Genomic DNA, 13,069 nt, shown 5'->3' with positions numbered 1-13,069 from the left:
ATGAGTGCAGCTCCAACAACACTCAAGAAGCTCAACACCATCCAGGACAAAGCAGCCTGCTTGATTGGCACCCCATCCACCACCCTAAACATTCACTCCCTTCACCAGCGGCGCACTGTGGCTGCAGTGTGTACCATCTACAGGATGCAATGAAGCAACTCGCCAAAGCTTCTTCAACAGCACCTCCCAAACCGGCAACCTCTACCACCTAGAAGGACAAGAACAGCAGGTACATGGGAACAACACCACCTGCACGTTCCCCTCCAAGTCACACACCATCCTGACTTGGAAATATATCGCCGTTCCTTCATCATCGTTGGGTCAAAATCCTGGAACGCCCTTCCTAACAGCACCATGGGAGAACCTTCACCACACGGACTGCAGCGGTTCAAGAAGGCGGCTCACCACCACCATCTCAAGGGCAATTAGTGATGGGCAATAAATGCTGGCCTCACCAGGGACGCCCACATCCCATGAACAAATAAAAAAGGCAGTGGAGGAGTGGAGAGAACTGCTGGAGAGGTGGAGGTGTGTGACATCAGCATAGATGTGGAAACTGATGCCATTTCTGCAGAGGGTATGGTAGCATTGAGGTTATGTTACCTGGACAAATAATCCAAAGGCCGAGGTGTATAGTCCAGAGAACGTGAGTTCAAATCCCAATGTGGCAAGTTTGAGAATTTGAATTCAGTTTTGAAAATCTGGAACTAAAAAGGTGTTATCAGTAAAAAGTGACCAGATTGTAAAAACCCAACTGGTTCATTAATGTCCTTTCGGAAAGTAAACCTTCCATCCTTACCCCGTCTGGCCTATATGTGACTCCAGTCCCACACCAACGTGGTTGATTCTTAACTGCCCTCTGAAGGCACTTTCTGAGGGCAACAAGGGATGAGCAATAAATGCCGGCCTTGCCAGCAACGCCCACATCCTGAGAATGAATTTAAAAAATGATGCCACCTGGACAACATATAGATCAGGAAGAAGAGGAAGTCAAGGATGGACCCTTGGGGAACTCCAGATGTGCAGGCATAGGGGTGGGAAGAGGAGTTGTTGTTCGAGATGCTGTGTTTACAATCGGTAAGTAAGATAATGACCAGCATTCAAATAATTTTTATTCTTTAATACTCTCCTTCAGTTTGTTAATTGTATTCCTATCCTATACGTTATTCGTAACCAATGAGTGAGGAAGAAAATGCTGGAAAAAATTACATTTAATTTCCTTATTAATGTGAAGGATTTAAGAACTTGAATTTTTTCCATTCTCATCTGCTTGAGACCAATCCATTGAGTGTAACTGATTTTAGTTTCTCATATGTCCTGAATGAAGTCATGCTGAGGATTTATTATGGTGACAATTACCAAATATTTCATTTTCAGGTTTACATTTTTGGTATCCCTTTATTACACAAGTTTCCTTTGACAGTGACCAATAAGTGTTGTCGTTCTCTTTCCATGTCTGCCAGATGCGAGCACTTTCAGTTCCCTTTAAATGGCCAACACATTCAAAACATCTCCACCCAACAACAAAAGTCGACATATGTAAAGGTTTGTTTTAAAATAATTCAGCATGGTTTCTTGGAAGTAAACTGTCACACCAGGGCGAACTACTGTCGAGCTGTATTGACACGCCAAGGGCTTGATTTTAAACTTTGGGGCAGCCCGCTCATTCCTTGGGCCAAGATGCCAGAGGCGTTTTAAGGACCTGACTTCATTTAAATGGAACCGACAAGCTGCGGGTGCCAAATGGGCTTGCCGGCTTCAGACTGGCCCAATATCGGGAGGCCCGGAGGCCGCTGGGCTGGCAGCAAGGTAAGTGCGGGGGTGAGTGAAACAATCGTGAGGGCTGGGGGCAGGTGGGTCAAGCCCAGGGCGGCAGCAGCCCAGATTATTTTAGTGGGTTCCGGAGGAGCACTCCTACTTTTCCCAGCCCGACAAAAATAATTTAACTCGTCGGATAAATCACCAATGAAAATGGTCAGAGAGTGCATGGCGCAGACTCCGACCAGTTCTATCCTGAAATGGCAATTGGGCTCCTATATAAGTCAATGGATTCGATTGGCAAATTAAAAGGGGCTTATCGCCTGAACAGGCAGGAGCTTTGGCTGCCCAGCAGGAGGCCCCCTTTCGAAGTGGCAACGTTGACGTGAACGAGGCGGTAAGTCTGCCCACCCCATTTTAAGCCCATTAAGTTAACATTGACCGCCAACTTTCTCACACGTGTGATCCAACTCCCCATCGCTCCAGCAATGTTCAACGGAAACTCCGAGCAGCCGAGGTTCTCAAACCCGAGTTATGGTTCTCCAGCTAAATGCAGTCTTCAGCAGTTTCGGTTTCAAAGTCATCCTTCCTGTCATGGCCTGCCTTTCACCATCGTGACCTCACAATGTTTAATCTTTGTAATCGACTCCTCCCAACAAATGAAGAACTTTTTTTTATCTTTCACCAATCGACGGTAAATTTGCTCATCCTGCAATCCCAGTGGGACAGTCAAAGGGAGAATGAGTTGGAGACAGGACAACCGAGCATAGATTCTTTGATCTCCTTTCAAAGACAGTTCCCTTAAATGTTAGAATTTCTCATTACATGCATGTGCACTTCAGTGTATCATGACATCTTCACACAGACATTGCAATAAAAATCAATCTCGCAAACAAGGAATGAGATTGGGTCTGGAAGATCCAGTGTAAATTCACTTTCCAGAACCACATTGAGTGGAGAGCAGTGCGGCCAATTCAAGTTCTATGTCTTTTCGATCGAAAAAGCTGAGCATAACAGTAACCGAGACTCACTGCATAATGGGCATGATGTTTGTGGGTTATTGAGAATAAAATGCCTATCTTTTCTTTAATATTTAAAATATTTATAGTATTTGTTTCCTGAATGCACAAAAGTGTGATGAAATATTATTCCAATGAGAAACTGAGAAATGTTGCAGCAAATTGTTAGAAAAGAGTAGATTCGATACTACAACCTGCAGCCTTGTGCCAGCCACAAATGATTGCACACTGGTAAATATTGTTCAAACTCTGTGTTTGTCAAATTGAACCTGATCTCTGGTATTGTGAGTGCTCAACAAAGTTTATACATGAACAGCCATCTGCGGCAGCACATCAACTTAGATATTTCTCGGTTGAACATAGTTGTTAAAAAATTTTTTTGTTCTCCTGAATTGTTATTGCCCCTCTCCTCATGCCACCCACCATTCCACGACCTGCTTCTACACCTCTGTTACATTACATAAAATCTACAGCACAGAAACAGGCCATTCAGCCCAACTGGTCTCTGCCAGTGTTTATACTCCACACCAGCCTCCTCCCACTCTATACATTTCTTCCTACCAACCCCCATATCCCTTTATTCCCTTTTTCTTCATGGATGCATCAAACCTCGGCCTTAAATGCATGAATGCCATTTGCTTCAACCGTTCCCTGAGGCAGTGAGTTCCACATTCTCACCACTCTGTAAAGTTGAACCTTCATCGCGATTATAACCATGGTGCTATTTTAGCCACGGTTTAAACAATACAGATGCTAAACAAAAATATTTTTGCAATTGTTGAAAGCTCACATGTATAGTATTCCAGTATTTTATCAAATCCTCACTACCTCGATTTGAGAGCGTTGTTATAATATCATTGTGTTGTGATAATGCTTCAAATAAAATAGATTTTGTTAACGCCTGTCAGCCTTCACGGATAGAATCTTGTTGAAAATGTGTGTAATGATCCTTTTTGTTTTGTTGATTAACACAGCACAATAGTATAAGACGGTCCTCAAAGACAATGTCCCTTTAAAACACTTGTAAACAATTTTACAACACCAAGTTATAGTCCAGCAATTTTATTTGAAATTCACAAGCTTTCGGAGGCTTCCTCCTTCCTCAGGTGAACGTGGAAATGAAATCCTCGAACCTATCGCATTTATAAATCACAGAACAATGCTTGGTGATTACAGACAGTGTTTTCAACTGCCCGTTGCCAAGGCAATCAGTGTGCAGACAGACAGGTGTTACCTGCAGATCCCCCAAATATACAAACCACCAAAAAAAAAGAGAGGCAGAAACATTGAAAAGACAGCAAATGACCCGTTGTATGAAAAACAGATCTGTTGTATTAAATCTGTTTTTAATACAACGGGTCATTTGCTGTCTTTTCGATGTTTCTGCCTCTCTCTCTTTTTTTTTGGTGGTTTGTATATTCGGGGGATCTGTAGGTAACACCTGTCTGTCTGCACACTGATTGCCTTGGCAACGGGCAGTTGAAAACACTGTCTGTAATCACCAAGCATTGTTCTGTGATTTATAAATGCGATAGGTTCAAGGATTTCATTTCCACGTTCACCTGAGGAAGGAGGAAGCCTCCGAAAGCTTGTGAATTTCAAATAAAATTGCTGGACTATAACTTGGTGTTGTAAAATTGTTTACAATTGTCAACCCCAGTCCATAACCAGCATCTCCACATCATGGCTACTTTTAAAACACAGTAATGAAGACTGTGTGCATATTAGGAGTGATGACAAAACTTGATAGTGGTGAGGGCATCCAGGCACCGTTGTGTCCATTTGTTTTCCAGCTATTGTGTTTCCATTTTGCTTGAATGTCTAGTGGTGTTTGGTTACAGTCTGGGGAAGGGGAGGAGAGGTTCATTCCATTCCTGCCAGTCTAGTTGTAAAGCACACATGCATCCATTCAATCTGATCCCGCTGGTGTTGCAGTGGTAAGTCTGTTTCTATTTTCTCCACTGGGAGAGTGCATGATTGTATTCTGATCCCCACAGTGCAGGCAGTCTCATGGCAAGTTCATTTTTTTGAATCTCCACAGCCAAATTTGAAACCCATGATATGCAAAAAAGAAAGAAAGAGCTTAAATTTATTTAGTGTCTTGTACCTCCCAAAGCGCTTTACAGCCAATGAAGTACTTTTGAACTGGAATCAATGTCGGGAAATGAAATTTCTTTTCACTGACTAGAAATAATTTACTTAATCATCTGATCATCACTTCCCTTTTTGCACCAGTCAAAACATCTTCACTGTCGAATGAATTGAATGCAATTATATTTCGGTTTTCAGCATCAAAGTTAAGTGTTGCAAAAGATGTGCTATGTCATTGGTATAATTAAACTAAGTTCTGTCTATAAAAGCAGTTGCAAAAACAAGTTGAACCTTTATAGGAATTATAACACTGGAGGTATTATAGCTATGGTGTAAATAACACAGAAATAGCAAACAAAACTATTTTTGCAAATTATTATTAAGATTATTGCAAATGTTTATCAAAAGCTCACATATATTGTATTCCAGTATTGTATCTGCCTCTGTTTGAGAGAACAGTTATGATATTTTAGTGATACATTAATGCTTCAAATAAAATAGATTTTGTTCACCCTCAGATACTGGGTAAATATTTATAAATATTGTGCTGGGTCTGCTGAAGTAAATTAAAACAAATATTCTATTGATTGGATTCTACAATTTAAATATTTCATGATTTGTATTTTTCATTTGAAAACATTCAATCAACAGGAAAGTTATCAATCCAGAACCTAAATACTATTAAACATTAAAAATTCAGTCACTAACCAGCCTGGGGTGCATGGATGCTGACATACCAGAAATATTACTTGAGGTGACATGTAATGGACAGAACTGCTGCAGCTGTTGGTGAAAGTATTATGTAGCTTGTGATTTAATCTCCGTGCAGATCTTCACCTGACTGCAGTTCTGAGGGAATGCTCAGAACATAGCAGGGGCGAACCCAGAGGTACGGTGTGAGCTTTGATTCAGTTCAGCCTGGATCATTCACATGAAATGATCACGTGCCCTTTTCTGACAGGCCTTCACCTGGCGGGAAAGTTGCAGCGGCTTCCTTGCTTACATCGGAGTTAAAATTGCAGTCAGTGGCCCGATGACATCATCGGACCCCGCTCTGTATACTTAGAGAAGGACCCTACTGGCTTTGGGCGGGCAGCTTAGCTTCCTGTCCAGAAGTTGCGGTAAAAGTCGGAAACGGCAGGATCCCGGCGGGACGTCAGTGGATAAGTTTCCTGGTGGATTTTAACTGATTGGTCACCAGGTTTCCGCTGGGCGAGTAGGGTTAAAAACCACCCCACAGTGTCAACTGTCAGTGGTGACCCCATAGAACCATAGAAAAGATACAGCACAGAAGGGGGCCATTTGGCCCATCGTGTCCTCTGAAGCCAGCATCCCAGCAGCCTGAACATGAAACTGGCATGGAGAACTGTCCACAAGAAGTAGACATAACAATGGAACAAGCTCGGTCGTATAGCTTCTCCAGACATTTAACTCCACTCGACCTGGAATAAGGAAGCAGATCCGATTGAGGAAGCAGCAGAAGTATAGCACCGCACGTATTAGACACAGACCACTTATACAGGTCTCTGCAACCAGGCTTTTTTTTTGGATCCACTTTTGTGGCTGACCATAACTAAGTTGTCACTTTGTCACTTGTACTGCCTCGCAGGCCTCCCACACAGTCCCCTTTTATCTATGAGACCAACAGGCAGCACCAGAGTTTCCATCAAAGAGTAGCGCTTGGTTACAGTTTGTAAATGACCGCTAAGCCACGAGCAAAGACTCAAGTCGAGAAAGGTATTTTGATGCTGCTGTAAAAACGGAGTTAAACTAATTGTTATCTGGTGATGATATGTATTAGATTGGTGCTGAATATAGATGTTTGTTGCTAATGTGAACTATTAGATGAAGTAAAAATGAAATGGAGCATCTTATAACTCTTAATAGTAAAATTATGCAGAGCTCGAGTCAGCTGTAAAGCAGAATTAGTACAGCTACTGACCTGAGTGGATTAATTCTAGTTTCAACAAGAGCGGTGCAACAAACTGAGTCCACCCATTAGCTGAGTGCATCCATTTACCTGATATAAACTTAGTAAATTGAAACAAAATGTCAATACAGAATAACGCTAGATTGAGAAATGCACTGCTACCTTTAATGTTTGTGTCCTTGTGTGTAAAATCTCGTACATTACAGGCTTCTTACATGTTATCAATATACTTTCAGATTCAGTCTACTTCAGGATCACCAACTTTTTTCCTCTGGTTTGTTAATCAAAATATGTCAGTTTGTGTAGAATATTTTAAATGGGTTGATGACTGAATTATAATGACCCGTACAGAACTTTTACATTGACATTAAGCGGTGTACTACCAGAGGAAATTTGTTTAATGGAGATACCATTTGCATTAAAACGTCCCTCTTGTGCTCGTGAATTCTGTTGCAATGTGTTAAATAATAAATTGGATTAAAAGAGAAGAAACAGATGATAGGAGTGGTTGGTAGTGGGAAGTGGTGTCCCACAGGACTCTGTTCTGGGACCACTTATGTTCACAGTGTACATCAATGATTTAGATATAGAACTAGAGTGAGTGTTATCCCAATTTGCAGACAATACTAGAATAGAGGACCTAGTAAATAATTCTGAGGATCAAAGGAAGCTGCAAGGGGCTATTGATAAGTTGATGGAATGGGCAAACAAGAATTTAATGTGAGGTAGTACATTTTGGTTTGAAAAAATAAAAGTAATTATACTTTGATTGTGTGAAGGTTTGGTGATGGGGAAGAGCAGAGGGATTTGGGAGCTTGGATTCATGAAACATTAAAAGCAGCAGCTGGTGGATAAGGCCATTAAAATAAAATAGTGGAATATTGGGTTTTATGGCAAGAGGTATAGAATATAAAAGTCAAGAAGTAATAGTGAATCCATTTAAAACCATAGTAAGACCACAGTTGGAGTATTGTGCTCAGTTTTGGGCTCTACACTATAGGAAGGCTGTTGAGGCAGTGACAAGGGTACAGCTCGGATTCACTAAGATGTTGCCTGGCATGAACTACAAATATAAAGACAAAATTTAAAAATTGAGTCTGTTTTCATTAGAACAGGAAAGATTATGGGGTGATAGAGGTGTTGAAAATTCTGACAAGATGGGACAGTGTCGATAGAAATAAACTGTTTCCATGGTTGAGGGTCCAGAATGAGAAGTTGTCGATGAAAGATTAAATGTAAACGATTTAGGACAGAGAACAAGAGAAACTTTTTTATACAGAGGGTTGTGAGGTTGTACGGCTGCACTATTGGTTGAAGCAGAGACCATGTCAACTTTTAAGAATAGGTTAGATAAGTGGTTGAGGAAAAGGTGCACTGAGGGATATGGGAGAGGAGCAGGCACATGGGATAAGGACGACTGTTTGTGTGGAGGATAAACAGCTGAACAGCCTGCTCTGTGTTGTAATTTATATGTAATTGAATCAAAGGTATAGTATTATTGGATGTGAAAAAGGGGAAATGAATTGAAACAGAATGTGGTTCTTAACCATTGAAAGCTTCTGGATCACAGCCAATGAGTTACGGAAAGTCTGAGTTTATGTTTTATCAGTTCCATTAGGTACGAGCATTAAATTTGCCACCATGCCTGAAACACTTCAATCCTGATTACCGATCCTAACAACGGAAAGTGACACTTAGTCAGAAACTTGTTCATCATCAGATTCTATGTGACTTTCTCCTATCTTCTTGTAAAATTGGTTGTTTGAAAGCCAAGATATTTGACAGTATCATTTCAATTTTCTTCTAAGTGCTGTCATTTTGAAACCATGATGTCATCCCACACTAACATCTTCCTTTTTAAAAAAAAAACTGTCACAGCTGGATGAAATCCAAGATGGGACGCAACATGTGTAGCTTCCTGTGACCATGATAACTATGAAACTGTTCAGTTAATAGTTGAATTCATGTGTCTTTCTGCAATTGAAGTGTTGCTTTTTTTTTCAAATTGGGCATGGTTGAGTGTACACCAGTATTCCAACACTTGGAGTACTGAACATCAAATGGTTCTTCACCTGTGCACAGTCTGACAACAAATGGAGCTCAGTCAGCAACATCACGTGTTAACTGTCTGAGGATTTTGCTGAACTAAATCATTGAACTGATCTACTTTTAAACTTTTGAAAAAATATATTTATAAGCACCCTCTTAATTAATTATTTGCCCTTTTTTTTTTGGTTATCCACACTGCAGTATGTTTTCCTCTCTTCAATAAGATTTACCCCACGCTCCCTGTTGAACAAGCAATTTGCTCACGAGCCACTGGGGTAGATCTTGACTTTGTGCAATAATTTGGGTGATAGCGAGTCGTCACCCCGTTTTCCATCTCTCCTGGTTTTTATTTCCATTGAAGTCAACACTGAAGTTACACTATCGCACAAAATCAAGATCTACCCACAGCCTCTGCCCCTCTGTAACTAGCTGTTGGGTGGTGCACATGAGTGGCTCAGGCACTTTCTCCATTTACTTGTCTGAGATTAGCAGCTTGCCCTGTGGGGGAGTTGTGGCAAGAACTTATACCTCATTGCCCCATGTTGCACCAACCAATTGTCTTGCCATTTAACATTATCCTGGTTTGATCGTGACACCACAAACAAAAGTTCTACAATTTTCTAAAGTAAAATAATGTAGATATGCCTCTCATAGGCCCAGAAATTTGATGGCACAGCGCCTGACTTTCAGGCACAAAATGGGCGCCTAAGTATCCAATATGGCGGGTGGCATTCATTCAGCACCGGAAGTGAGCCGCCTGGCATACTGAGGAAGGCAGATAAAGGGGCATCCAGGGCCTGCACCTTAAACAGGTGCCCGGCCCTCGGCATGTGCAAATAAGGTGCCGGGCCGGCTGCTTTCAGGAAAATATGATCTACACACGGCCGAACGGTTCATAAAGGGACCGCTGGAGGCCATAACCAAAAAGGTGAGTTTTTAAAAAATACTTACCTGAATGTGGAGGCGGAAGAGCTCCTCTTGGCTCCACTGGAGTGCTGAAGACCATTGCCGACCCCTGCTCGGCTCTCTCCTGATGATTGTGCCCCTCCCTCTATCGATAGCTGCCACCATTTCCTGGTCGCCCCCTCCCTCCCGATCACTTCCCCAACCTCCCCCTCCCCCAGAACATTCCTGAGGGCCACCGCCGCAATGCAGTGACCCAAAATTCTTCTTGGCTGGTGAGCTGTCTGGGGACACCCAGCAGGGGTCTGCAGCTCGCCAGCCTCTTGTAAATGAGTCCCATGATCCAATATTAAGTGGGTCTTGGACCTACCCATTCCGGCACAGAGATTGTTCCCTGTGCCCAGTTCACACCGGCAGGTCGGCATGAACCAATTTCTCAGCTCTAATAATCTCCACTGGTGCTGTCAAAGCGAACCTGAATTGTAAGCTGAATCACGATGGTGTTTAAACAAAATACTGAAATAATTTCCTTCATGTAAGTTAACTTTTACCAGAGTAGTTACAGCCGCTATTACTCAACTTAAGTTCCTAGCGTGTTAGCATAATTAGCCTTTAATACCCAGTAAGAGCTATTTCTTTCAGTGTTAAATTTATAAATCTTTGTGCTGCAAAGCAGGGCCTTGGTACAAGACTCTAAATGGGAGTCTTATTGATGATCTTGTGTTTGATTAATGAGCCTGTGCCAATGAATGGTCCTTTTAGTGTACACTGTATGTTCTGCTAGTTTTCCCACACTGAAAGCGAATTTATACAATGCCAGTTATATGTGAAATTGTTTCAAAAATTAACTGTTATCAGTATGATATCCTGAGACAAATGTCAGTGTTCAGTGTTAGCTTTTTAAGTTGTAAAATATGGAAAGTTGGCCAATGTACTGACTTAAGTCAATAACCTAAGGTTCTGCTCTCTGACTCTGGGGGTTCCACATTTCACTAAATTAAGCATGCAAGGCTGGTGAAAGTAACCAATCATTGTTACATAGTTCACAAGTGAATGTAGTTGTGCCATTGTTAGGGTACCTCAAATGAACATAGAGGTCTCAGATACCTGGAAAGTAGAAATATCACTTTATGGAGGTTGTTCTCTGAGGTTGTACTTCTATCCACTTACAGTTAATGCTAAAGCAGCCTGGTAGTGCTGCTACTGCAAAGAAAACCTGACAACCATCTCACCAGAAATACAATTCAACTTTGATTCCCCAATTGGAAGACCAGCATTCAGCTGGAAGATGATGTGGAAACAGATTTTTTTCATTTTACACTCAAATGTAAGCCAGATATAGCACAGGCTATATGTAATGTAAAGCTCCCCAGAAAAGAACCTATGTTTTGTTTTATTGGATTCCATTTTATTATCTTGGCCTTGGCCCACATGTGATTATCGAATCAGTGCCAACTATAGGACAAGCCCTATTCAATGGTGCTGTTCACCAGGAACTTTGTTGCAATTACCTAAATTTGGTTCAGCCAGAAAACCAAAAGGATTTCTTCTGGGCTGCATCTGAGGAGAGCCCCCAGGGCTATTCCACAATTCTAGTTTCGCATGCATTTTTAAAGCCTAAAATGATTACCACTTTGTTTTTTTTACATTTAAAAATATATATTCACTGTTATTTTTCTAGGTAAATCAACTGAAGGGATCTGATTAATTTTACGGCTCTGCTGCACCTCGATGCACAAACATCTCTTGCAATGACCGTTAATACTTCAATCAGCAATATCACGTGTAAACCTCAGAAGCTGGTTATTTTCATCCCTGCATTTCTAAGTGTGGTTTTTATAACGGGTTTTGTTCTGAGTGCCTTGAGCCTGTATACATTTTGGTTTCGCTTCAAGAAGTGGAAAACTGGAATGTTCATCCAGTTTAATTTGGCTTTATCAGACATCATCATAATTCCAGCAGCACCGTTTATGATCATCTACTTCTCAATGTCAAATAATTGGCCATTTGGACAGTTACTATGTAAGTTACAAGCGAGCTTATTAACTATACATATGTACGGCAGCGTATACTTTCTCACTTTGGTTGGTGTTCACAGATATATCACAGTTGCATGCTTGACCAAAAACAGTATTTTTAAGAACAAAAGGTTTGTGAAGTTAATTTGCTTGGCCGTATGGATTTTGCTCTTTATCGAAGCATTACCGTTCTTTTTTGTCCTCAAAATATCTGAAGTTCATAACATTACCAAATGTGTAAGTGTACATCAAAAGGAAATGTCATCTATGTATTTTACATGGAGCATGGTCATGTTAATCCCCGGGTTCATCATCCCATTTGGAGTTTCTGTGGCTTGCTACAGTCTGCTTGGATCTTATATAATTAAAATGGACACCAATCTTTCAAGGGGAAAAGCTATGAAAGTGAAATCAATGGGGATGATTGCTGTGTCTCTGGTTACATTCGTCGTTTGCTGTTTGCCAGTGCAGGTGTCGCGTATTGCTGGTGTTATAGTTAAACAGCTCTATCCTGAGCAGTGCCAATTGCTGAACAACATAGAAAATATTTATTATACATCTTTGGTGTTCGCCAATGTGAACTGTTGCCTGGATCCTTTACTCTACTGGTTTTCCAGTCGGAAATTCCAAGAAGCTTTCAAAAGTACTCTGAACTTATTTAGATGTCATTTCAAAAAGCAAAATCCAAGTTTCAACACAGATATTCAGTTAAGCAGCAAGACCAACTGATTAAACAATCAAATATTTTTGCTGCAATATGATTAAAATGTGACATGTGGAAAAAAAAAACTTATCATAGTGCTTATAATTACATTTTACTTGAGAACAATTATATTTTTTTGTGAATCTATCTATTATAACCAGAGAAATGTAATAGATTTAACATTTTGGTATTCCCTACATTACAATAGTGACTACACTTCAATAGTACTTAAATGGCAGTGAGTGCTTCGGGGCATCTTAAGGTCGTGTCCGGCGCTATGTAAATGCAAATTCTTTCTGTATTCTGCTGACGAAAAGCATTTTGTTAAATGAAATACAAACGGCAAGGATTTCCTCTCCACACTTAGTGTAGCAAAATTGTGAATAGAGAGAGGGAGAGAGAGGAAATCTTTCCCAAGACATTTCGTATTGATGAGGGCAGCACTGCATCTATGAACTCTACATTAAGATGGCCGTTTCAGAGACTGTTTCAGTGAAGGACTGGTGTGGATAGAAAGGTTTTGTAAGTTTTGCTGGGTTCTAAAACACACCACTTTACTGTTCTCAGCCAGAATTACTGTTTCCTCCATTTCATTTTC

At 40.9% G+C, this 13,069-nt stretch overlaps 1 protein-coding gene across 1 annotated transcript; it reads left to right on the top strand.

Moving 5' to 3' along the window:
- Nucleotides 1-6,535: 6,535 nt before the first annotated feature.
- On the top strand, nt 6,536-12,497 carry LOC137300335 (lysophosphatidic acid receptor 6-like). Its single transcript, XM_067969421.1, has 2 exons — nt 6,536-6,605; nt 11,432-12,497. Exon 2 carries the CDS (start codon nt 11,502-11,504, stop codon nt 12,495-12,497), a length of 996 nt encoding a protein of 331 aa, XP_067825522.1. The 5' UTR covers nt 6,536-6,605; nt 11,432-11,501.
- Nucleotides 12,498-13,069: the final 572 nt, after the last annotated feature.

This window comes from Heptranchias perlo, chromosome 31, assembly GCF_035084215.1.
Source record: "Heptranchias perlo isolate sHepPer1 chromosome 31, sHepPer1.hap1, whole genome shotgun sequence".
Classification (NCBI taxonomy): domain Eukaryota; kingdom Metazoa; phylum Chordata; class Chondrichthyes; order Hexanchiformes; family Hexanchidae; genus Heptranchias; species Heptranchias perlo.
The sequence above is the reverse complement of the archived record's forward strand: the minus strand, read 5'-3'. Positions and strand labels throughout refer to the sequence as shown.

Excerpts from the sequence above, each read along its gene's own strand:
- LOC137300335 (XM_067969421.1), top strand. The coding sequence starts at position 11,502 with ATGACCGTTAATACTTCAATCAGCAATATCACGTGTAAACCTCAGAAG.